This window comes from Sapajus apella, unplaced genomic scaffold (genome assembly GCF_009761245.1).
Source record: "Sapajus apella isolate SASKATOON/1434 unplaced genomic scaffold, GSC_monkey_1.0 scaffold709, whole genome shotgun sequence".
In the NCBI taxonomy this organism is placed as follows: Eukaryota; Metazoa; Chordata; class Mammalia; order Primates; family Cebidae; genus Sapajus; species Sapajus apella.
Genome location: NW_022437635.1, coordinates 7,930 through 32,433, shown reverse-complemented (window position 1 = coordinate 32,433; position 24,504 = coordinate 7,930). Strand labels below are relative to the sequence as shown.

The 24,504-nt window shown below is 53.9% G+C and overlaps 1 protein-coding gene across 3 annotated transcripts; it reads right to left on the bottom strand.

The window, feature by feature from the left end:
- Positions 1-1,605: 1,605 nt before the first annotated feature.
- Positions 1,606-24,085, bottom strand: UNC93A (unc-93 homolog A). Of its 3 annotated transcripts, XM_032272554.1 has the most exons (9): positions 23,878-24,085; positions 23,520-23,610; positions 20,489-20,670; positions 19,318-19,547; positions 17,523-17,657; positions 11,636-11,850; positions 10,053-10,188; positions 8,212-8,343; positions 1,606-2,423 (listed from the first exon to the last, which is right to left on the bottom strand). In XM_032272554.1, the coding sequence occupies exons 2-9, from the start codon at positions 23,604-23,606 to the stop codon at positions 2,158-2,160; spliced, it is 1,383 nt and encodes a 460-aa protein (XP_032128445.1). In that variant the 5' UTR covers positions 23,607-23,610; positions 23,878-24,085; the 3' UTR covers positions 1,606-2,157. The 3 variants fall into 3 exon arrangements, with proteins under 3 accessions (XP_032128445.1, XP_032128447.1, XP_032128446.1); XM_032272556.1 differs by lacking the exon at positions 23,878-24,085 and having other exon boundaries at positions 8,212-8,256; positions 23,520-23,871; XM_032272555.1 differs by lacking the exon at positions 23,878-24,085 and having other exon boundaries at positions 17,523-17,648; positions 23,520-23,871.
- Between the last annotated feature and the right edge of the window lie 419 nt (positions 24,086-24,504).

The window sequence follows — 24,504 nt, the reverse complement described above, 5'->3', positions numbered from 1 at the left end:
TGCAGAGCGAAGACATCCAGCTTTGGGAAGATGGCTGAAGCCTGCAAAGAGTTAACGGCCTTCCATCGGGTCTGGGAGGATGAGCATGGTTTGGATAGAGACACAGGAGCAGCATGAGCTAAGGGGTCCCAGGGAAAGGACCTCGGCATTTAAGGGGAGCACTGGATAGACAAGTCTGGTGAAATGAACAGAAGGCTGGAGAGGCAGCCAGGCTTAACGCACGGAGGCCTGGACTGTCACGGCCAGGGGGTAAGCCCGTGCTCTTTAGACGGATGGGCGCTGGAGGGTGAAGCCAGTCCTGCACTTTAGCAATCTCTCTCTCAATAGCCTGGATGGAGGCCAGGACGAGCCCTGCAGGGAGGACGGTCAACCAGGAAGCCACTGAGAGGGAATGGGACGGAGGCGGCGGACCCAAAGACGGGAGGAGGAACGGCAGGGCCTGCTCCCTGATCAGGCGGGCGGTGGACGGGCAGCACGTCCAACGTGAAGGGCACGTGAGCCTGGGTGATGAGAAGAAGGCGGCTGGTGGTCAGAGACGCTGGGCTATCGGGGGAATTCTAACAGGTGGGAGAAAATGGCCAGCTGCGTCTGGGACAGTGTGAGAGCTGACATGTGAGAGGTGAGGAAGCATTAGCTCGTGGCAGCTACGCTTTTCCCTGTCTTAGATCATCACCCGTCTGGGCACCTGCTGACACTGACGAGGAGAAAGGGCCAGGGCCAGGCGCCATGTGCTCCCCTTCCCATGGCCTGAGGCGGCCGGCATCCTCAGGAATGACGGCGAGTGGAGGCGGCCTCTGGGATTTCAGGGAGAGGCCCATTTCCTTCCGCACACAGGCAGCACGTGCTAGTGCTGGGTGCCAGACGCTGGGAGCTGCAGCTCCAGGAGGAGGAGACGCTGCTGCAAACAGTAAATCCAACCGCACGCCGGTGTGAGAGCCGCCGACAGGACACCAGGGTCTAGAAGAAGCCTTGGTGTGAACCAGAGAGGAAGGGGAGGAGCAGGAAGGGGAAGGGGAAGGAAGCAGCTTAGGGTTAACGGAGAAAAAATCCCCAGGTGCACAGGCTGGGGAGGGCCCGGGAGTCGGGGGAGAGCGGGGAGTGGTCAGGGAGGGCTGGGGCATTGGGGGAGGGTGGGGGTCCTGAGCAGGGCTGAGGTAGGGGCCAGGGAAGGGTCAGGGGAGGAGTGGGGGGTGTAGGGAGGGTGGGGAGGGTGGGTGGTTGGGGAGGATCATAAGGGAGGGAAGGAGAAGGACGGGGAAGGCTGGAGGGGGCTGGGCAGGGTGGGTGCTGGTGACAGGTGAGGGCGGGGAAGGCCCAGAGGACCCCAGTGCCACGGACAAGAAAGAAGCCTTGGAGATGGGTGGCCAGCAGCGCCGCTAAGAAGAACAAGTGAGAGAGGAGACCAGGTGCCCAGGGACCAGATGGCGACTGTGAAGCGGGCAAACATCACCCAACCCACGGCTGGCGCCATTTTCCACGTTAACAGACACGCGGAGCGTCTCCGTCTGAAATGCTCTCGGTCTGTGAAGGCCACAGCGCAGTAAAGCACTGATGAGATGAAGCCTGTCCGTGTGAGTATTCAGCACAACAGCACCCGGGCAGGAGGCATGTCCCGTAAATAACTGCCTTTATTTAGAAACGCAGACCCCATACGCTTCAAGAATCCTGAGCCCCAGCCTGGCTTTGCCACCTCCTGACTCTGGGAGGCTGAGTCAGCTGACCCATCAGGACCCCTTTGTAAAATGTTTGACGTTTTCATCCCAGTCGAGTTAGCGTTTAAAAGTTTGCCCATTTGTAAAATTATGGGGTTAGACTACATTATTTTAAGACTTCCAATTCTCAAAATAACTGCAAGAACAACAGTTACAGTAAGTCTACGATTTCAGGCAAATTCTGATTCTGCTCTAGACTTTTTTCTTTTGTATCTAAAATTTAATTAACTGACTCCTTCCCGTACACACTTGATCTCTGTTGATAAGATGGTGGGCTAAAAATGTGTCAGAATAGAAGAAAGGGCATGAAGAGTGCAATGATGTATCTTCAGAACGGCCACAGGTGCTGAGTGGGGCTGCGGAGCCAGCTCTGTGTCCTGAGGCATCTTCTAGAACACTCTCTGGCCGGTCCGTGCTGATTTGTCCTCCTCCGACCTCACTGCTCTCACATTTTTGTTTGTGCTTCTTTGTCTTCTGCGGGGTTGGCGTGTCCCGGGTCGCAGGGTCTGATGGCGTTCTTGGACTCCACACACTCCACAATCCCGTACGCCGCCATGGTCAGGCTCAGGACCCCCAGCAGAATGTAGAGCTTGACGTGGATGCACAAAAATGTGCTGTACCCGAAGGCAGTGACGAAGCCCAGGGCCTCCCCCAGGCGGTAATTGGCGAACGCAGCCTCCTTGCTCATCTCAAACAGAACGCCGTAGAGAGCTGCGGGGAGAGAGCGGAGTGAGAGCTCTGCCCGGCCTCGGTGACCCCGCTTGTGAAAAGAGCACGGCTTTCCCGCTGCCCCATTTTCCCAACAAAATCAAGGCATTCCCCTAACAACAGAATGCTTGTACGTGGCGGATGAGAGTGTGAACCCCGAAAATCTGAGACAGGTCTCAGTTATTTAGAAAGATGGCTTTTCCGAGGTTGAGGACGGGTGCCCTTGACACAGCCTCAGGAGGTCCTGACCACGTGGGCCCAAGATGGTGAGAGCACAGGGTAGTGTTATCCTTTCTAGGGAGACCTGAGACCTCAGTCAACACAGATCAGAGGAACACGGGTGGGTCCGTAAAGGCGAGACAACTCCAAGCAAAGTGGGAAGACTGGAAGCGCGAGGGGCTTCTGGGTCCGGGGTAGACAGAGACAAACGGTTGCATGTTTGGAGTTTCCGGTTAGCCTCCAAGGAGACAACCAGAGGTGCACCTGTCTCAGTGAGCAGAGGGGGACTTTGAATCGGATGGGAGACAGACTGGCGCGAAGCCGTTCCCAGCCTGACTTTTCCCTTTAGCTTCGTGATTTTGGAGCCCCAGGATTTTCCTGTTTGTGCCACGGCCTTGGAGGGCATGCGGGGTAACGCCAGGTCCATCCAAGGCAAACAGATGATGTCACTGGGATAGGGATTCCCTGCAAGAAACAAAGTGCCCGGATAAACTGCCCACAACACAGGCGCTCACCTTGCTGGGGCCGGCCTGCTTGTTTCAACAGAAATGTCACAGACGTCCTGGGAACAAGGCCCCGGGGATCTTCCACTCCCATCCAAAGAGGTGTTCCCCCACCCCCACCACTGGCTTTAAAGAAAGCGATGAAATGCAGCTGGTCCCAGGGTTTGTTAATTGGCTTTATACAAAAAAACTCCCATCATGAATGTCCCTCTACTGATGAGGACCACGGTGCCCACAGGAACAGGGTTCGCATCGCTGGTGAGGAGGCCCATCACCCTCCTGTACCCCAACATGACGGGACAAGCAAGCGCCTCACCAGGGGGTCCTCCACCCCAAACCCACAGCCCCAGCCTAATCATGAGAAAACGGCGAACAAACCCAAATTATGGAACAGCCTACAAAATACAGTGCTCTTCAAAAGGGTCAAGGTCATGAAAAACAAGGAAAATCAAAAGCTGTCACAGACCAGCCTAGAAGATAGGATGACTGAGTACGTGCGGAACCCAGGACGGGATCCTGGCAGAGAGAGAAGAACACTCGTGGGGAAACGGGAGGAGCCCAAATAAAGGCTGTGCCTCCACTGACTGTCACCTGGCAGTGCCACTTCCCAGTTGTAGGAATGTGCCAGGGCTACATAAGATGCTCAGCATTCAGGGCAGCTGGCACAGGGCCTACGGGGTAAATGCCTTGGGTCTATAGGTTGGTACCTTTCAAGAGGACTCTCTGTGCTATATTTGCAACTTTTCTGTAAATCTAAAGCTATTTCAAAATAAAAAGGGTATTTAAAAAGACAAAGCATTGCTCTCAGCATGGCCTGTCTACCTGCTCTTCCCAGGTGGTGCAGGGTTAAGAGACCAGGATGTGGCTCCTGTCCTCTAACACGGGGACGTGGATGAGAAGTCCAGCAATCGTGTTTGGTCAGAGAGGACAGTTGACTGAATGGGGCATTGAAGAGAAGTCAGATTTTCTGAGTTTATCAGCTTGAAAACAGCCAACAGGGCAAAGGAGCATTTTTAGACTACACATTCTTTATCTGAGTGGCGCGCATTGGCGGGGGACAGTGAGCCGTGGATTCTGGATTCTGCCCCAGGAAGGAGGGGCTGGAACCGGGAAGTCCTCTGAGCTGCCTCCAAGTGAGAGGCTATAATGATCCGTCTTTCAATTCAGCAGCTATGACTGCAAGGCCAGGACAAACTGCAGTGGGCTTTATTCAGTGTCGTTAATTAGGAAGGAGTGTGGCCTACATGTTCACATGTTTTATTTTTCTTTCTTTCTTCTTTTTTTTATTTTTTTTTTTTGAGTTTCACTCTTGTTGCTCAAGCTGGACTGCAATGGCGCGATCTCAGCTCGGCAGAATCTCCACCTTCCGGGTTCAAGTGATTCTCCAGCCTCAGCCTCGTGAGTAGCTGGGATTACGAGTGCACACCACCACGCCCGGCTAATTTTGTATTTTTAGTAGAGATGGGGTTTCTCCATATCGGTCAGGCTGGTCTGGAACTTTCGACCTCAGGTGATCTACTCGCCTCGGGCTCCCAAAGTGCTGGAATTACAGGCATGAGCCACTGCGCCCCGCCGACTCTTTCACTTTCTTTTCTTTCTTTCTTTTTTTTTGGTGAGACAAAGTCTCCCTCTGTTGCCCAGGCTGGAGGTCAGTGGCACGATCTCGGCTCACTGCCATCTCTGCCTCCCAGGTTCAAGCGATTCTTGTGCCTCAGCCTCCTGAGTAGCTGGGATCACAGGTGCCCACCACCATGCCTGGCTAATTTTTTGTATGTTTAGTAGAGATGGGTTTTCATCATGTTGGCCAGGCTGGTCTCGAACTCCTGACCTCAGGTGATCTACCCCCTCAGCCTCTCTAAGTGCTGGGATTATAGGCGTGCCACATACTTTCTTAAAAGAAAGCACACATTTGGGGAGAACAGCATTAGAAATCTAACTTGCTATTTAGAAAAAGAAAAGTCAGAGAGAGCTATTCTTGAGATGGAGACAAAGCTACAGAAAATTTCCAGTTTTTTCCAAAAAATAGAGAACAGAGACCTTATGTGCGCTGTGCCACATGGAGAGCCAGCCTGCCCGAAGCGCAGGAGCATGGCACTGAAGTGCTACTCACACAGGAGGATTGCCAGTCTAAAGCCCACAGGAAGTTCTCAAGTAGATGAAAATATTTTCCCCAATTTTTTGCTTTTTTTTCTTTTTGAGGCGGAATCTTGCTCTGTTGCCCAGGCTGTGTGCAATGACAAGATCTCAGCTCACTGCAGCCTCTGCCTCCTGGGTTCAAGTGAGCCTCCAGCCTCAGCCTCTGGAGTAGCTGGGACTACAGGCGTGTGCCATCACGCCTGGCTAAATTTTGTATTTTTAGTAGAGATGAGGTTTCACCATGTTGGCCAAGCTGGTCTCGAACTTCTGAGCTCAAGTGATCTGCCCACCTCAGCCTTCTAATGTGCTGGCATTACAGGCGTGAGCCACCATATCCAGCCAATTTGGTTTATTTTTTTAAATTTCTTTTTTATCCCTGTACAAAAATACAGAAATAATTTTCATTTAAATTAGCGTCCCTTATTAAAGGGAGCCTTTATTCCAGGCATTCACTGGACTTGGACATTCATACTCTGTTTGACCCTAGGTAACTTTAACAATACAACAAGGTTTTGCCTGAGAGGTTTTGCCTTTGCCACGCAAGGAAGGGAAGAGTTGAGTCCACTATTCAATGTCTCAGGATGAACAAAAATCAAATATGAATGATCACATTCATTGGGAGTTTAGAGAATTATAGTATAGAATATTGTGGGGATATTTGTCCCAGTGTTTTCCTTTTAATGTGTAAATACATTTTAAAATTAAGTCAGTTCAGAGCAGTCACTGTGCATTTCTGGTAATGGGATGAGCCTTTGGAGAGCTCAGTAAAACCCTGGCTGTGCCATGCCTCCGGGGACTGTTGGAATAAATGCTGTCTGATGCTGACTGGTAACGTAGCTAGGAGCACTACAGCCACGTGACATGCCACTAGCTCATAATTCTGCACTGCCAGAAACACGAGTGAGTTTCTGTTTGTCTCCCCTCCATTAAATCATTGTTTGTTCTGTGACGGAATGCCCCCGCCTGGCCTCCACGTCCCGTCTACCCGTCCCAGCCTCCCAGCCTCCATCCCGACGAGGCAGAGCGTGGCACCTGGCCGAGCACACACCCATCTTGGTAAAGAGCTTCACTGCGTCTGCCTGCAATACTGAGGCAGCAGGAAGGACGTGAAGCGCGGCTCCTTCAATCCAACCGTGTGGGTTTTCTCTGCTGTCCTATAGGTAGGTGACCCATCACTGTCAGGAAGACAAGAGAGGAAGTGCCTGGAGTGTTCCCGCCGCGATCTGAGGTCACCCGTGCTCTTTACCCTCAGCACCAGGTCTCTCATCTCAGAAACACTGGCCTGTAGCTCGTTTGTGGATTTGCTTTCTCCATTTTCTAAGCCCTGCGTGTTTGCCAGATAAAGGCAGAAGATGATGTCTCTCCGAAAGGGAGAAAGGTCTCGTGTGAGCCATACTCACCTCCGAGGGGACCCTTCATCTGCCTCATCCGCATCTCTTAGGCGGGCAGAGTCTTGCCTCTTTGGGCCTCTGACACCCCTCGTGGCCTCAGATGGGGTTTTGGGAAGCTCAGGGTTCTCACCCTAAGCCCTCATCTCTCCTTTACAACGAACGCCCACCCTCTGGCCAGCGGCCACACACACGGCCCTGCTTCCTTCTCTCCCTGTGACTTTCTCCAAAACCCTTTTGCACTTCTCCCTGCGGAAAACACGGCCAGCCAGCACAGAGCATCGAAGGGCAGAGCCTGGCTGGGCGGGAGCGGTGCGATCTCCACTCACTGCAACCTCTGTCTCCTGAGTTAAGTGGTTCTCCTGCCTCAGCCTCCTGAGCAGCTGGGATTTAGGTGCAATGGCTTGTCCCCTTCTGGCTCGCCTGCCGTCAGACCCCATTCCTGCCGCTGCCTGGGCCTGGGGCTGCTTCCTCCCTGGCTCCTCCTGGGCTTCTGCTCACCTCCCACCGGTGCCCTTGCTGCCCTCCTGACCTCCGGGCCGGGCCACCCTATTCTGTGAGGACTTTGGCATTTGGCTCCTGCCATCATCACGGGACGTCACCTTCCACCCAACAACCAGCCCTCCTGCTCCCTCCAGGGCTGCACCTTGGACCTTGTCGCCTGCCTTTCAGATTTGATTGTTGGGACACTGGCCGACTCCATGTAGCTCCTGGTCACTCCTGGGTGTCAGCGCTTCCTGCTGCTTCCACTGAGCTGGGGTGCGTCCGACCCTCCCCCGCAGGCCAGCCGGCAGGTGGGGACCTGGCTTGCCCCTCCACCCCATCCCTCTGCACTTCCCCAGGCCGCCTTCTTGGCGACCCCAGCTTCAACAAGGCCTTGCAGCGCCCCTGCCCCTCCTGCCCTGGCTTCCTCCTGCACCCCACCCCCCTGGAGAGCAGTCAGCCCAGATGTGATGTCTCTAGGACAATGCCCACCCTGGCCTCCCCTCCTCCCCAACATCCACAGGGCCCCCACCTGTTGCTCCCAGAAAACCCACCACTGCCCAGGGAGCCCCAGAGCCTCATCCACAGACACTGATCCTGGAGACCTGTGAACTGTGGCTTGTGGTTCATACAACCACCTCCATCGCCCCGAGGGCTCCTGGGAAGGCCCTGTGTGTTTACACCCCAGGCCCTGGCCGGTGGGGAGTGCACCTCTGTTCATGAGCAAGTCTGAATAAAGGGTTTTATTCATGAAGAGACCACTGTCCTGGGGTCAAGAGTCTCACACCCAGGTTTGAACAGGAGACTTGACTTGAGGGAAATGACATGATCCCCAGGGAATGGTGCCCAAAAGGAACCTCGGGTGGTTTTACTTTTGCATCATGAATCTGAATAAACTCTCAGAGAAAATACATCAGACAGAGAGGTGACATCAAAGCCCTCTTGGCCCTCCTGTCTCTCCCATGTCACCTCTCCTGCCTCTGGTCCATTGGCATCTAGAGCCCCACATTTGCCTGGGCCTAGGGACCCCCACAGAGGAAGGGGCGTGGGCTGGGTACTCACCGTTGTTCTGTGTCTGCCAGACCGCATCTGCCACGCCCCACAGGCCTGAGAACACGAAGAACACCGCCAGCTGGTCAGCACAGGGTCTCCACAGCAAGAGGGCGATCATGCAGGACAGCTGGGTCACCGCGCCTGGGGGTGCAGAGGGGAGACCCCTGGGCTATGAGGGTCATCATCATGACCTGAAGAGCCCTCTGAGGGATCAGCGCTGGAACCACCGTCCTCTGGAACGTTAGCTGCATGCTCCATGTTCCCTTAACACTCTGGAAGTGTCTTTTTAGTTGGCACCTTGACATTTAATTTGTGAGCTGGTGTGTCTGCCTGTTGCCAGTTCTAAGTCAATGCTCTGCACCGCACCCCTGCTGCGTGCCCCTCGGCCTCAGCCTGCAGAGTCTCACCGCACCCCTGCTGCGTGGCCCTCGGCCTCAGCCTGCAGCGTCTCACCGCACCCCTGCGGTGTGGCCCTCGGCCTCAGCCTGCTGAGTCTCACCACACCCCTGCTGTGTGGTCCTCAGCCTCAGCCTGCAGCGTCTCACTGCACCCCTGCGGTGTGGCCCTCGGCTTTAGCCTGCTGAGTCTCACCGCACCCCTGCGGTCTGGCCCTCGGCCTCAGCCTGCTGAGTCTCACCGCACCCCTGCGGTGTGGCCCTCGGCCTCAGCCTGGAGCGTGTTGGGTGTGGTCTGGCATCACCTTGGGAAGGAAGGTCACCCTGTCTGGGCCTGAGCTTGCCCCTAATCTATGAGGATTAAAGTCAGAAAGAGAAGGGACTTTTCATTAGGGATGAGTTGAAGGATCCCAGCTCCATTCGGAGTGGTCAGGGAATAGGACACAGTGTGCCATGGTGTCATCTGAGGCTTCCAAATGGAGGCATAGGGACAGGAAGGAGGAGGCTGCAGACCTCCCAGGCAGGTGGCATCTGTGGCCCCACCCATGACCCATCCTAGCATGTCACAGCTTTGGGAACTGATTTCAACAGACTGTGGCGTCTCTAGGGTACAGTAACGAGGCTGCCCATTGACGCTCGAGATGCCGAGAGGAGTGGGAAGAGCAGGGTCTCGGGAGGCAGAAAGGCAGGTCCGCACCCCACGCCCAAAGCTGCGCTCCCTGGGGCAAGTCCCTCCACTTCTCCGCTCCGTGATTTCCTGTCTGTAAGGAGACACTGTCTGCTTCACAGGGCGACTGTGGAGACAGATAGGAAACCCCAGGCAGAGACTCCGGGCTCCACGGCCCTGGAGGACACTCAGTGCCTGCCCTTCCTCTGACTGCACCCCACACCCAGCCCCGCCTGGGACATTGACGTGCCAGGCGCTGTTTCTCTTAGTGCCAACATTCCTCATTGCTCACACGACCTCTAACTCTTCTCTTTCCTGCCCTACCCAGGAAAAATGGAAGGCGCTGTGTGTTTAGGGAGGAATCTGTGGCCCTAGAAGGTTTCTCATTATCTGCTGTGTGAACAGATGCTGAACAGAGCTGTCCCAACCCCGGCGTTGACCCCCATGGTCTCACCACTGGCTTCCTGTCCCTCCATTGTGCCTGCAGAGACCCTGCCCCACCCCACCCTGGCCTGGTCACTACACTGAGTGCCCACTCGGAGCAGGCAATGGTGTGTGGCCTCATGCCTGGCACAGTGCCTGCCCAGAGTCAGCTCCCAGAGAGATCTGATTCCTGCTTGTTAAGGGGATGAAGGAAGGCATGAATGAATGAATGAATGTCTGCAGGGCGTTACTAATTTCAAAGCAGCTTCTGGGGCAGCTTTCCAGCCCTGCCCTGTCTGCGAGCTGCACGCAATGGCTACTTGGATTCGTGAGCAGGGCTGGGATGCACCCACGCTGCCACCTACCCAGCACGTAGAGCGCGGCCCTGCCGGTGTACTGCGAGACCTTCCCGTACAACACGGAGCACAGCGCGTCGGCGGCTGAGAAGCAGATCATCACGTAGCCGACGAACTGGATGCCCAAGGCGCAGGTGACGTAGGACTGGGTAGGGGAGCAGAGCCTCGTCAGGGACGCTCCCAGGCCTCCCGGGCTCAAACTGAGGCTGCAGCCGGGTGCCTGGATCGCCCACTCTGAGAGGGCCGCAGGCCAGTGTGGCGCACGCCTTCCTCTCAGCCCCGTGGTCCCGAGCAGGAGAAGAGCTTGGGTTTCTAAGAAAACCCTCTCTGGGGAAGAACTAAAATGAGGAGTTTGGGCAGCTCTGGATGAAATTCCTCATATAGTCTATATTTGCCTTCAAATGTGCATGATTTCACATGGAAGCCAATTCTCCCTGCCCTTGCTGGGGCCAGTCATTGCCTATTAGGTCTAAAGAGAGTTGAGAAAAAGAGGAAAAGTGAAGAGGTTGCCCTGCCACCTCCCCGGGCCTCAGAGCAGCCCAGCTGTGGACTGCAGTTTCGCTCCCACGTCCACCCGCCCCGCCCCCATCACGGGGCCTCCGGGGCTGGCACACAGGATGGGGCCGAGATGAGAAAATTATGGCCACAGCCACACGGGGGTGACAAGGACGAGTCCAGTGGAGGGGCAGGAGGGGCTGTCCCCAGAATGCCAAGTGGACCTTTCTGTTACCTTGTGTTTACTCATGCAAGCCCCTAAGATTCTCCATCAAGACTGTCCTAGAAGTAGCGGTGCCAGATAGAAGCAAGTGCACGGGACTGCTGCATGGGCATACTCCTCTGAGAAACATCTGCGGCTTATCTGAAATTCAAATTCTACCTGCAGGTGCGTTTTATCTTGCTCAGTTGGCAGTCTTGCCTGGGAAGGATCGGGGTGGGGACAGCAGGGAAGGTCCCTCCAGAAGGAGAGCCTCAGAGGGCGGGGCCGCAGACACAGACCCCCGCTGGTCCGGCTCTGGCACCCTGCTCTCAACAGCCCCAAGAGAGGCTTCTTTCTTTATGCACCCCAAGGTGGGGCACCGCCTCTCTCACCTTGTGGGGGAAAGGGGCAGGAGTGGACGGAGAAGAAGCCTGGGGAGCCACATTGACTTTTAGACTGTGAAGCATGATTTGAAAACTAGAGGGAGAAGGGATCTCAGTGGTACTCATGGACTTGATGCCTTTCTATCCAGAAACTCTAAAGTGACAGTACAGGGTGAGGCCCAGGCAAGGTTAACCCGAGTGAGTGTCTGCATGGAGAGTCAGCAGCAGCTGCCCAGTCACTTGCTCCGGCTCTTTCCCCAGGAAGCCACGGATCAGGCTAGAAGTTCTCCCTGGAGACAAGAAGTGGAACTCCTGGGAGCTGGAAGTGACTTGGAAGTTGAGCCCTGGAATCATGAACTCAGCTGTGGCAGGACTGGGAGTGCAGGATCCCGTTCCCTCCAGCCCCAGCCCCGAGGGGGCCTGAGACATTCTGCGGTCCTGCTGGTTCAGACACAGGCGGGGCAGTGATGCCACACATGGCCTGAGCCACGGGCCCTGGCTTTGGTTCATACCCTCGTGTATTCGCCGGAGAGGAATCCTTGCTGCAGTCCACTGTACAGCGGCAGCAGGATTAAGAGGCACATACGTTTATCTCGGTAGAGCTTGAAGGTCGACAGTAAAGTGGACCAGAAAGGGGGTGATTTCTTCTCTCCGCCACTTTGTCGTTGAAGATCTCGTATGGGTTCGAGGAATGCGGCTATCATCAGCACAGCCAGGACACCGCTCCCTGAGAGGAAAGAGCAAAGGCTCAGCGTTCACGAAGGCCCAGAGGCAGGGTGCCGGGCACGGATTTATTCCAGTGGCTCATCCTGCTCTCGAGAGGCTGGGCTACTCAGATCCAGATTTCAGGTGACATTAGATGCCGCACACTTAAGGATCTCAGGGCTCTAGTTGCATTGACTGTGCTGATTCTCTGATTAGCTCATGACTCACCAGCTTTCACATGAAACCTGGGACAATAGGTCAGTATTGTCTTCACCGGCATAACATACAAAAAATTAGGGAGAGACCCCAGACGTTGTTAGCGTGCTTAACCATGGAGAGTGATCCTCATTCTAACCCTCTAAGCAATTTATAACATCAGCCAGCTTTTTATTGATTTATAATTTTTTTAGGATAATGATTCCCACAAGGGTTCTTTGCTATACTTTTGTTTATTTCAAATAAATAATTTTGTGTAAAAATCCTCCAATAGGAACTGGTTAAAGATATTAAGGGGCATCCCAACTGCAATGAAATGTTGTGCATTTGAAGAAAATAAAAAAGAAGCTCTTTATGCAAGGATGCGAAAATCCCCACCACAAATGGTAAAAAGAGAAAAAGCAGCCCAGATGCAGAACTTGGTGTAGAGTGAGCTACCACTTGAATTTAGTAAGGAAGGACATGAAGATGTGTTTGTTTACACGTGCATTAAATATGACTAGGAAGTAAAGCAGACATGGGATTTCTGGGTCTGGGGACAGCAGTGAGAGGGAGACCCCCCCGCATGCCCGTTTACAGTGTAGTGGTTCCCGCTAAAGGGGTTCATTCTAAGTCCCCAGCAGAGGCCTGAAACCATGGGTGGTGTCACGTGCGACACATACCACGTATTTTCACTGGGACAACAGAGGTGGCTACGAGAGACTATGGCACGGGAGCACAGGTGGTGTGGACATGCCGGACAGAGGGGAGGGTCACGGCCTGGGCGGGACGGGCACGACCACGAGGGATTCCATCACACTACTCAGAACAACGCGCAACTGAAACCTCATGAATTATTATTTCTGGAATTTTCCACTTAAGGTTCTCGGACTGCAACTGGCCTCAGGTCACTGAAGCCACACTGAATTAAATGGGGGCAAGGGGGACTCCCGGATTTGCATTGTGAACTATATAAATGGGTTATCCATGCAAAAATATTGTAACTATTCATGTCATCCATGAGGAAACATCCTGAACTTTCTCATAATTCCAAAATATGATGAGTCAATGTCCATCACTTCTGTCCACCACTTGATTATTTGAAAACTTGATTTCTGTCCACGGAGACTGAGGTTTATTTGGGCGTTTCTCACTGAACATAGAAGCCCTTTGGTCCCTTGACCATTGTGAGTGCCCTCTGTGATGTCACGTCTCCACTGCTGCTCTCCCACCTGGCAGTGGTAACAATACACTGTTTAGGGCACCACAGGCCACTCAAGAGTGGCTGCGATTCTTCCCTTCTCTCCGGGCCAGGACCTTTCAGAGCGGCTCATTCCTACCTCTGAGAGCTTAGACCCCTGCTCCTCTAAAGATGGGAATGATCTTATCTTCCTGTGTCTGAGCAGCCTTATCTAGTGCTCTCTCTCACTCTCTCAGTGCCAGCCTCCTCACATGCCACGCAGTGTGCTTGCTGCCGCAGGACAGACTAGCAGCTGAGCGTTCCTGAAACTGGGAGGTTTTGCAAAGCCAGCTGTCCTCCACGCTGTGCGCAGACACAGCAGAGTCTTAGCACCCGTCTCAGAAGGCACCACTGTTAATGCTGGTCCACCCAGAAATGCCCAGATTTCTTTCTAGGCTTCACTTTCTGTTATCTGGCGACTTTCCATCTTGGCTAAACATATGCCCCTTCCCGTGTCATGACAATTCAACATTCTCATGAAGTTTGTGAAAGTCTGTATGAAAGCAGGAGTCCCGTGGCCCTGCTCGTTTCTCAGTTACCCTTCATTTCCCTCTGCGTTGTCCTGGCCCCTGCACGGTCTGGCACGTTGTCACGCCTACACAGGAGGCCATAGGGATTTACAAGTGTCGGGGCTCCCTTCCAAGCTGACCAGTCGAGCTGACTGCATGTAGGCTGTGTGGAAAAGGCACATTTTTCTCCACTCACTGAAGGAAGCTCCCTCTCCACCATCTCATCCTTTGGACCAGGACTTCAGTGTCAGGCAGCCCAATAGGACACAACCTCCCATCTCCCCCAAAAGCCTCCTGGGAGGGGAGAGGCAGGTTCCGGACACAGAAGCCACATGGCTTTGTTCAGAATTATGTGTGTCCAGATATCATGTGACTCAGAGCCCTCGGAGTGGCCTGCACTGGGGGATGCTGCACAGCTGTGTCCTAAGTTCTAAAGAGTCGGCCCCTTGCACGAAGCTTGAGCATCAGCGCAATGCTCAGGAAGTCGGGAAGGCTGCCCAGGGAGAGGCTGCTCTTGTTCTTTCAGGTCCACTTTTCTTCTTTTCTGTGTTTTTCTCTATGGTGACATGGCCTTGCTTTATAGAAAAGGAGACATATGGGATCTTGCATGTTGCTATGATCACAATGGTGCGACAGCTTCTTCGTTTACATGTGTGTGATCTCTGCTGCACGTCACTTCTACACCTGGACCCCCTTAGCCTGAGGGATTCCTTGAACTGAGAACTGTCTCTCAGGTTGCGTGGCTGTGGCTGTGGCCAGGGAGCACTCTGAGGGTGTCCCTGCAGGGTAGGCCCAGCAGACAGCAGCCACCTGTGGAGGACAGAGGGCAATGAAGGCCCTGGAAGCCACGGAGATGTTTGTGCTTTTCCTCTAGAGCAGGGGCCGACAAACTGTGGTCTGCTGGCCACAGCCTGCTCACTGCTGACTTTTGAAAATAAAGTTTTATTGGCAGGTGGGCACGCTCATGTGCTTACATGTTGTCTGTGGCTTTTCCCACTACAAAGACAACATTGAGCAGTTGCAACAAGGACCCTGTGATCCTCAGAAAGGTCTTTACATGGAGAAATATTTGCGGTCAGCCCTTCACAGAGGAAGGCTGCCAGCCCTACTCCAAAATTCTGTTCTTTTATAGATAGGAGACATCCTTGCTGGTGGCTGCACTGGACGTGGTGGAGCTGGAAGGAGGCCTGAGGCTCTTGACTCAGCTCAATGTCCTCGAGTCCCCCAGCCTCCCAGTTATGTAGAGGAGGTGATGAGGGAAGTGTGGAGGAAGCACAGGCCTGGGTGGTCCCAGGACCATGTGGATGGGAACATCGGGGCCCAAGGGAAAGCCTGACCGGGATTCCAAGTCAACAGAGACTTGCAGACCCGACAAAGCGTGGCTTCTCCCGACTCCCTGTCCCCACGTTCCTCTCACTACTACAACCCTCAATCTGGGCTTTGCATGCCAGGACCCCCACAGGTTGCCCTCTTGATGGGTGTCCGCAGCCTCTCACTGCCTGAGAGCCTGGTCAGGCCTCCTCCCTGAGCCTCCTGGGAGCCCTTCCTCACTCAACACTCTCAAAACACCCCCCCAGCTGATTCTGCAGCCCTGTGTCCCCCCAGACCCTGGTTTGGCTTTCTGTCTCCTCCCAAGGCTCCGGGTCTCTGCCTGGCCCTTAGCGTTGCTGAACCAGGGGTCCGGCTGTACTTCCTTCTCCTCAAAAATTCTCTCTGCCTTTTCTCCCCGAGATCCTCATCCCTGCCATGATTCCACTCACCCCCTTGGAAGATGCCTCACATCCACACTTGTATCGGCCTCTGGCCTGAGCCCTGCACGGCATCAGACTACCCACTGGACAGGACACAAAGTTCCTGCTGTGTCCTCCAGCCAGGTGTTCCCGGCCTGATCTCACCTTCCTGTCAACCCCAGGGCTGTCTCACTCTTCCCCACACCATGTCCAACCCACAGGAGCCCTGCTGGCCTCTCCCTCAGCCCCTCCGGCTCTGCCTCCCCTTCCTGCTCGCTCCTCTGGCCTCTACACTCCGTCCTCAGTGGGCCTCTGCCCGCTGTCCTTCTGCACCTCCAAGTCAGGCTGGCACAGGGTCTGCCTAGGAGGCAAGTCTGCGCCCGTCTAGACCCTTTGGCACAATGTCGAGGACCACAGCTCGTCCTGTGCCCCATCTCTACCCCTCCACCTTGCCCCAGCCCCGCAGCTCGTCCTGGACTTCTCTGCACCTCTGCCCCCAGGGCCCTCGGCCATCACCTCCCTGTCTGGCCAAATCTCGCTCATTGTCCAGACTCAGCTTAGGGACCACCCACCCTGGAGGCTTTCCCACAACCCAGTGCTCCAGGGAGATGCTGCCAGTCAGCTGGGAACTGAGCTCAGAACACCGTGGGACAGGGTCTCGGTGAGCTGGGAGTGCGTCTGTCTCTGTCGCTAGGCTCTCAGCTCACTAAGGCCAGCTTATGGTCATCTGAGTGTCTGGACCAAGGGGGCCCAGCATGGCACACGCTCGTGCTCAATACGCTTTGTCAACTGCCGGCAACCACGTTACAAGTGTTGACTCAGAGCCTCTGATGTGGAAGTGGCCTGAGGGGACCTGAGGGTGGGGGCAGCCCATGACCTCAGCATGAGGAAATGCTCTGCAGTGAGCACCAACCCTCCTCACCTCTGACCTCGGCAGAGCGCGGGACTCGGTGCCCCCAGAGCTCACAGCTGGCCTTTCATCTTCAAGAAGGACCCATTCCAAGGCCTTTATGAATCCCCAAATCCAAGAATGACAGAGAATACATATGTACATTGAGACAGAGTCCCATTCTGTTGGCCAGGCTTGGGTGTAGCAGCACCATCTCAGCTCACTGCAACCTCCGCCTCCTGGATTCAAGCCATTCTCCTGCCTCAGCCTCCTGTGTACCTGGGATCACAGGCCCCTACCACCACACCCAGCTAATTTTTGTATTTTCAGTGGCGATGGGGTTTTACCATGTTGGCCAGCCTGGCCTCCAATTCCTGACCTCAACTCCTGAACTCCTGATCTTCCTGCCTCGGTCTCCCAGAGTGCTGGATGACAGGGGAGGCCTGCGCCCAGCCAAAAAGAATATCAATTCATTTCAAAATGGCTTTAAAAACTCTCTGACTCTATTCCCTTCAAAGTTGTAATAAACTTTTGAAATAACACTAAAGTCACATATGAAACTATTAACATAATATTCTCTATTAAAATGAACGCCTAAGAATAAGCTTCGTCATGACAGTTAGCTTCCTTTAGGCAGACATTTCGTCAGGACCTGGCAACGTCTGCAGCTGAGGTGCAACCAGCACTCAGGAGGACACACCCTGCTGGCCTTTCCACCGAAGGCACTCAGTACGTTTCCCAGAGAAAAATGGTGATTCATAGAGATTATGTAGAAGCTCAGGGTCCCGTGGACACAGCTGAAACACAAATAGTCACCCTCAGGGTCCCGGCTGGCCACCAAGCTGTCTGCTGGGGGAGCCACCAGCCCGCCGTACTGCTGAGCACTTGCAGTGCAGCTGGGAGACTTAGGAACTGAAACTTTGATCAGTTACGAGGTAAACAGGCCCAGTGGTGAATGGCTGCCGTGTTGGGCTCTGGAGATGTTCCACAGTCTCCTCACGACAGGAGCCTCTGTCAGACAGCACTGCTGGACTGCATTTGATTCACGAGAAGAACCCCTGCATGTGACCCAGCCCAACACATTCTGCAGGGATGTTTCAGAAGAGAGAGATGACTCCTACAAGCACGTACCGGTGTAGATGCCCAGCAGGGTGTAGACCAGCTGCTGGGACGGCCTCTGGGTGCTGTTGGTGGTCGCCGTGGCCATCAGACAGTCACTGGCCCCACAGGACGCGAGCTGCTCTTCTGGGAGGGTCTCTGTGAAGTCAGAGCAAACAGGACACATGAGATGCCCACCAATGTGGTAAGACATAGGTTCCTGAGGAATGAAAGTGACTGTGGAAAGGATGGTGGACGCTTGGCGGGAGACATCACGACAGGTCACGTGGAAAGACCCAGTGTCTCAAAATACATTGACCGCTAGGCACATGTCCCTAGACTAGATGTAAGACACTTTGGGAAGTGGGAAATCATATTAGAGTTCTGCAAAAATTCAGGGAAGAATAAACATGGAAAAGTGCTGGTTACTTGTTATATTACCTTTGTGACATAATTAAAATTTTTCAAGTTTTTAAATTTCATCAAAGAGAAAAAAGTATATCAGATTAGGTGCCAGGAATGCTGGATGCTTTCAGATTCATCTGTAACCAACTCTGTGACTTTGGGGAGGTGATTTCACAACTTTTCTGTTTTTGAAAACTCATGTTAGTTCCATGATCTCTTAAAAGAATCAAATTTGAATTAGCAATGACTCTCAGTCAGAACTCCCGTCAGAATCTCTGGAGAGAGGAGAAAGATGTCGTGGGAGAAAGAATATTCAGTGTTTTTATTATCTGACTAACACAAATGATGTAACAGACAGCTTCAGAAAATCTTCTAGGCAGTGAGATGTCCAGCTGATGAGAGAAGGCACAAGAAGGTGGAGAAAGGAGTGACGCTCTCCAAATCCCCCCAGCCCCAGATTCTGCCTCCTGTGCTCGCCTGGGGAATTAACTCACCTGCAGATACGTCTTCCCAAGACAAGCCTGTTACTCCACCTCACGCAGGCCCTGATATGCAGACTGAGCTTTAACCCCAGTTTCTGTATCACTGTCGCTGACAGTGACAGCAATAATGAGTAAAACTTGCTTTGCATCCACTTCACAGCTTGCCTTCTTCAAATGTGCTTAGCAAGCATGACATTGCATGAGAAGAAGGGAGAGGGATTTTGGCTGCAGAGTTTTGTTTTTTTATGGGATAGCAAGGTGGAGAATGCTGATGGAGTGATAGAAATTGTCGTGATACTTGTCAGGAATGCTGGATTTGTTTTTGCCTCATTGGGAAAGGTTTCCTATAAGCATGAAAGAGATGTAGGTCCTCTGCCCTGGGCTTAAAGCCTCCACATGGGAACTAAGGGTGTGGGCATCAATGAGACATCCACGTTATGCAGGGCAAGGTTGGGTAGAGACAGAGGAGCCAAGGCATCAGCTCATCTAATGTCCACATCCGTCGTGGGATGAGGGCCTGCCGTGACACAGGTGAAAGGCTGCTCAGTGGATCACGTCAGAAGGAAAAGTAACCAGGCCACCCCGTGCTTAGTCTCAAAAGGCTAGTTGTGCAGCTGTGACTCCATGAAGCCCAGTTGTGCTGGCGTGGCCCTTAGTTTCCCCATGGCGCCCTCTCCCAAGGGCTCCCCTGCCCCTGCAGAGGCATCTGTGGAAGAGACAGGTGTTCTCCAGTCCCACCTGACTGTCCAGAAAAGGGAGGGCAGCAGGAGACTCTGAAGCACAGGCAGGTGGAGAACCCCACCTGTGGGGCCTGACTCACCTGCTCAGGTTACAGAATCATGGCACGTGCGCAACTGAAATCAGGAGCCCTCTCCCCCGGCGGCCACCGCTGAAACCCCCCGCTCCACTTGCAGACAAGGGCTCGCCCCATTGCCTTTTACCTTGGCTGGGAGACTGGCCAAATACCAGCGAGGAGATCAAGTTGCCCCACACACCGGATGACTGGAATATGAGGAAGAAGATGCCAAAATACTGGTTCACCACGTCCTTGCCACGCTTCCCCGCCTTCTCTGCATGTGTGTTTCCCATGACCGTCAGGTACGTGCACTGCGCTGACCATAGCGGGGCGGCCCCGAGCCCCAACAGGATGGAGGTGGGGATCAAAGTGTACCTGTGGGTGGAAGCAGACCCACGGCACCGCCTGTGACCACAGACGCAAGCCGGTGGCAACTGTGTCCCTGAGGTCTTTGGTCTATGAGGGAGAGGGAAGCGCCTGGGCTGGCCTGCTGCAAGCTTGGTGATGAGTGGTGCTGGTTGCATGGATGGATTCACCATTCGACTCCGTTAAATGAGCAAAACCACTGCCTTTTCCAGCTCAGGTTGATTTGCGAAAGTGAAATTCACAGCAGTGAGGTTCCTTGTGTTGGATGCAACCACAAACAACAAGCTGCGGAGCACGAGGAAGGCCGAGGGACAGCCCCGCCAAGAAGACCAAGCAACCAGCTCACGTCTCGACAGCGGGGTGCTGTGTGAGACCGGCAGCTCCCAGGGAGAAGGGAGTGCAGCCGTCACCATCCGCATGTCCTGGGTCACAGCCAGGGCCCCTTGAGGCGATGCTCCGTGGCTTGTTCCCAGGCCTGGGCGTGCAGCTTAAACCTTCAGAGCTCGGCCTCTATGGTCCATCACACCGGGGAGCGGGCTGGGGTCCCAACCCTGCTGCCTGGCCTGGCCATACCCATCTCCTCATGGTGGGCGAAGGGCAGCGTTTGTTCCATGGGTGGCATCTGGCTAGGTGCCCACGAGACTCCCTGTATTAGTAGAACCCTCAGCCAGGAAAGCAGAGAACCAGTATGGATCCCAGGGAAGGGTCAGCATGGGGATCTGGAGGAGGAGACGGTATAGGTGGGGGGCACAGAGGAGCCTTGGTGGGAAAAGAGGAAGGAAGCCCAGCACCGTCTGTCACCAAAGCGAGGCAGGGGACGGGGCAGCAGAGCTCACTTTACAAGCCCTGCAGTGGACGGTTATCAGGCACAAATGTAAGCTCTGTGCCAAGTGAGCCTTTCTAGTGTGGGGAAGACGCTGTGGCGGGGCAGGGGTTGGGGGGCTGCCTACCAGCTGGCGAAGAAGTTGCCCACGGAGAAGGCCACGTAGCCACACATGGAGAGGAGGATGGTCCCCTTGCAGCCGAGCCTCTGGATGAGGAGCGGTGGGAGGAACATGGAGGACAGGAGCATGCCTCCATAGAGGGTGCTGAGCGCCGTCACGCCCAGGCCCTCCTCGCTGTACAGACTGCTCTGTGGGAACAAAGCCAGCCCTGTCAGAGCACGGGATGGGCACAGCGGGATGAGGCCCCGTCAGGTCCTCAGCGTCCCCTAGGCTGGAGGCCGCCACAGCTCCAGGCACCGCCAGCCACAGGCCTGCTGCCCTGGAAGCCGCCTCTGCAGCTGGAGGAAGGACAGCGCGTGTGAATTCGGAATAAAGCTGTCAGGGTGTCCAAACATCAGGCAGGGAAGTGTGGGTACCCCTGCGAGGGCCTGTGTTGGGCTGGGCGGCTGTGAGAGGCGCTCATGCCCCTGTGGACGTCTGCCCGTGTTGACTGAGAACAAGACAGTGTGGCAGACGGGGCGGGAGATGCTGCCAGAATGGTCTGCAGGAGTCTATGCCCTCCCGGGAACTGGAAGGGGTCCTCAGCCCATGGGGAAGCCCCAAGGACGTGAAGCAGGTGAGTGCACATGATTGACTTCTTTCTTTGCCAAATAGCCATCGCACACCTCTGAGTGCCCGTCACTGCCTGAGGTTCCAGGATGGACCAGGGACATGGCCCTTGTGTCCTGGAACCCACCAGCCACCACCGCTGGTAGAGACACAGGCCAGGCATGTAATGCCACGAGGTTGTCCCCAACACCGGGAATGCTGTGCGCCCCATCCAGACCTCCGCTCCTGGCCAGGGTGGGGAGAAGGCAGTGACCTCAGGTTGAGAGCTGAATGAGAACTTGCAGGCCTGCGGCCAGGAAGGCTGAGAGGAGGTGGCGGCTGCAGGGGAGGTGCCACAAGTGAGTGTCCTCAGTCCTTGGATTAGGGGACCTAGTCCATACCAAGACGGGGACTCGTGGGAACTCCCTGGAATGAGGCCCTGCCTTCTCACTGGGGCTGCTGAGCTCTGAGGAGGGGCCTGGGGATGCATGTGCTTCGTTGGGGCATGAGAGCCAAGTGAAACACGTGGAAGCCTTTGGGTTCATGGACAGGGGGAGGCTCCTCCGCGTGGTGGTACACAGCCATTCCCCAGTCACTTCTAGCTGCACAGTCTGTGTTGCTCATGCTGGTCCTGAAGAGAGACAGCTGTCCCGTTACAGGGTGAAAGCATGTCCACATGCTCAGGGGTCAGCTGCGGACAATAGGCTGGGTGGGGCTGGGACCCAGGGGGGAAAGGAGTCGGGGGGACAGTTCCCCGGTCTAGGGACTCTGCAGAGAGGGAGGCCTGGCTCTCGTGCATCGCCAGTCTTTTGAGGTAAAAGGGCTCACATTACACGACAGCAGCTCCCACTGCCCACAGCCCCAGAGGAGTGGGAAGTGCTGCTGGGCGTGGGCAGCTGCTGGAAGCCATTGAGCTCGTCCAGAGAGCACCGTGAGTGATTCCCCACCAGGCAGCCCCAGGCTGGGGTCACAGAGGCAAAGGGTTTTCTGCCACATTTGCCAGCAGCCTTGGGTCCTGCTGTCACAGCCTGACAGGAGGGACCCCTGGGCACTCCCAGGACCCTCCTGCCCTCTTCCTCTGGCATCCAAGTCCAGAGGCCAATTCCAGACAGCGGCTGAGCCACAGCACATCCACCGGAACTGCTTCCTAGGAATCTGAGCCCAGGGGCTGTGGTGCCCGTAGGACGGCAGGGTCTCCTTCTGCAGCAGGCCAGCTTTCTAAAGAGAAAGTGCTGCTGACCAGCCCCCATCCTTGTGACACCCTCCTTCCAGGAAGCACCCACCTACCACATTCAACATGGGCTCAGTTCAACCCAACAACACAACAGGCGTTTCACACACAAGAACATTCTGTGACAACACCACAAAGCTCTGGGTGAAGCAAGGACTCCAAAATAATGAACCATCATGGCAAGAAAGGAGACCGTGTTCCCTTCCACTTGACTTGGAGAGTCACCGTTGGCTGCCATTTTATCCTCTGTAAGACTGATCAGAAATAGGATCACATAGGAGTTCAGGAAAAGAAAACATGACTTGAGAATTTGGACCTGAATTCCTGGAGTCCCAAGTGTTTGTGTAATAAACCCTGGATTCTGAGCTCCTGGGTGTGCTCTTCTGGTTCCATACGACGCACACAGTAGGTGCCTAATTCCTGTTCTGAAAAACCATGTGAGACCACGCTAATTTCTCATCAGAAGCTCTGAAATGTTTTGTGACTATCCCAGTCCACAGGGTACAACATTGTGGGAATGAATCACCCAGGCAAGTAACCACAGCCCTACTTCCTGACCAGCCCTTGGAATTCCCTGGAATTCAGACTGGAATCCAGGTAAAGATCAGACTTGAAATGTAACTAGCTTGAGAAAACGTGTCAGATCTATTTCCCGGTGCATATGAAGAATGCTGCAGCCTTTCAGAGAATGTCATTAGGCTTTTTCATGGGCTGACGGACCTATGGTGGAAAGCATGCTGTAAGGAGTTAAAGTGTAGACAGACCATTGTGCCCAAGTTCACAGTTTTGCACAGAGTAGGCTTGGAATCTCTAAGGTCTAGGGAAATTTGTTACATTCACATGACTGCCCCTCAACGCAAAGTCAAGGGCATGGAACCATGGAATTCACAATGGCTTTTCCTGTGTCTTCTTTTGACCACACAAAGGCAAAGGCTGTCCCAACAAATCACGATCCCAAGACCCCTGCTGTCCTTGTCCAAAAGCAAGGCATGCCTCGCAGCTGTGGAATCCTATTCCGACGTGAGTGGGAACTGCACACTGCAGGACTCATCTGAGAACCACTGGGTGTTTTAGAGGATTTGGCGCGGAGTGAAAAAGAGACACTAGCGGAATTAGATTTTTTAAAATTCCAATTCATTATCGTCTGTGACCACGGGGATTCTTGGAGGCTAAAAATTGTTCAGAAGTTCAGGTAACAGGGTGACCGGAAACACGTACCTGCAGGCTCTGCAGACCTCCATAGGCTGTAAAGAGGAGCAGGAACCCGAAGGAAACCACAAGGACGTTCCGCAGACTTCTCTCCATTGTGCTGGATGAAAACCTCAATCATCAGTGGTCACAGACATTTGTAGCTCCCTACAAGGAACCAATTGAGGTACAGGAAAAACAGTCAGTACCGATAAGTCCCATTCTCTCTTTCATCTGAGCTGGCCCTGTGTTAGTCATTAAGCCTGTCACCAGTTACTGAACTTGGTTATCACTGACCCCATGAAGCACACGCGAGCACGTTACTCATTCACCTTCTCTGGGATCCACAAAATCCATTTTCTACAGGGCGAAGGATCATGACTCTGACCAGCTTCTAGGTCATTGTACTTTTTTCCTATTAAATTCTAATAGACATGGTCCAGATGGTAAAGTGATACATTTCGCTTTTTATATGTGTATGGAATGGTACCTTCCACAGTAAGAGAATCTGTCAGAAATTATCACTGCTGCAGAATGTGGACTTCGGTCTTAAAGAACAAAGCATACATGTTAACTTCAAGATTCATAGTTCAACTTTTGAAAAAGTGCTAATGTGATTATAAGATCCTGGGGCCAAAGTCTTAGTATTGCAAAGACTGTATGATTTCACAACACCGTTCAGCGATTATCAAAGACACCAGACGTACATAAGTATAGTCCTTTACCATGTGCAAAGCATTTCATGCATTCTGTCATGTTACCAGCCACAGTGCTATGATAATGATATTAGCAATCTTAGCCCCATCATAATACTGCAGACTGAGCTTCAGGAAAGTGAAGTCATTGAGTGTTTTGGTCTGGGGCAGTGTCGTCCAGCATGGCAGCCACTCACCACATGTGACTACTGAGTCTCCGAAATGTGGCAAGGACAGCTGATAAACTGAGCTCATAACTGCATCTTTCTTTAGTTAATTAAAATTAAGTTTTACATAGCCACATGTGACTAGAGACTATC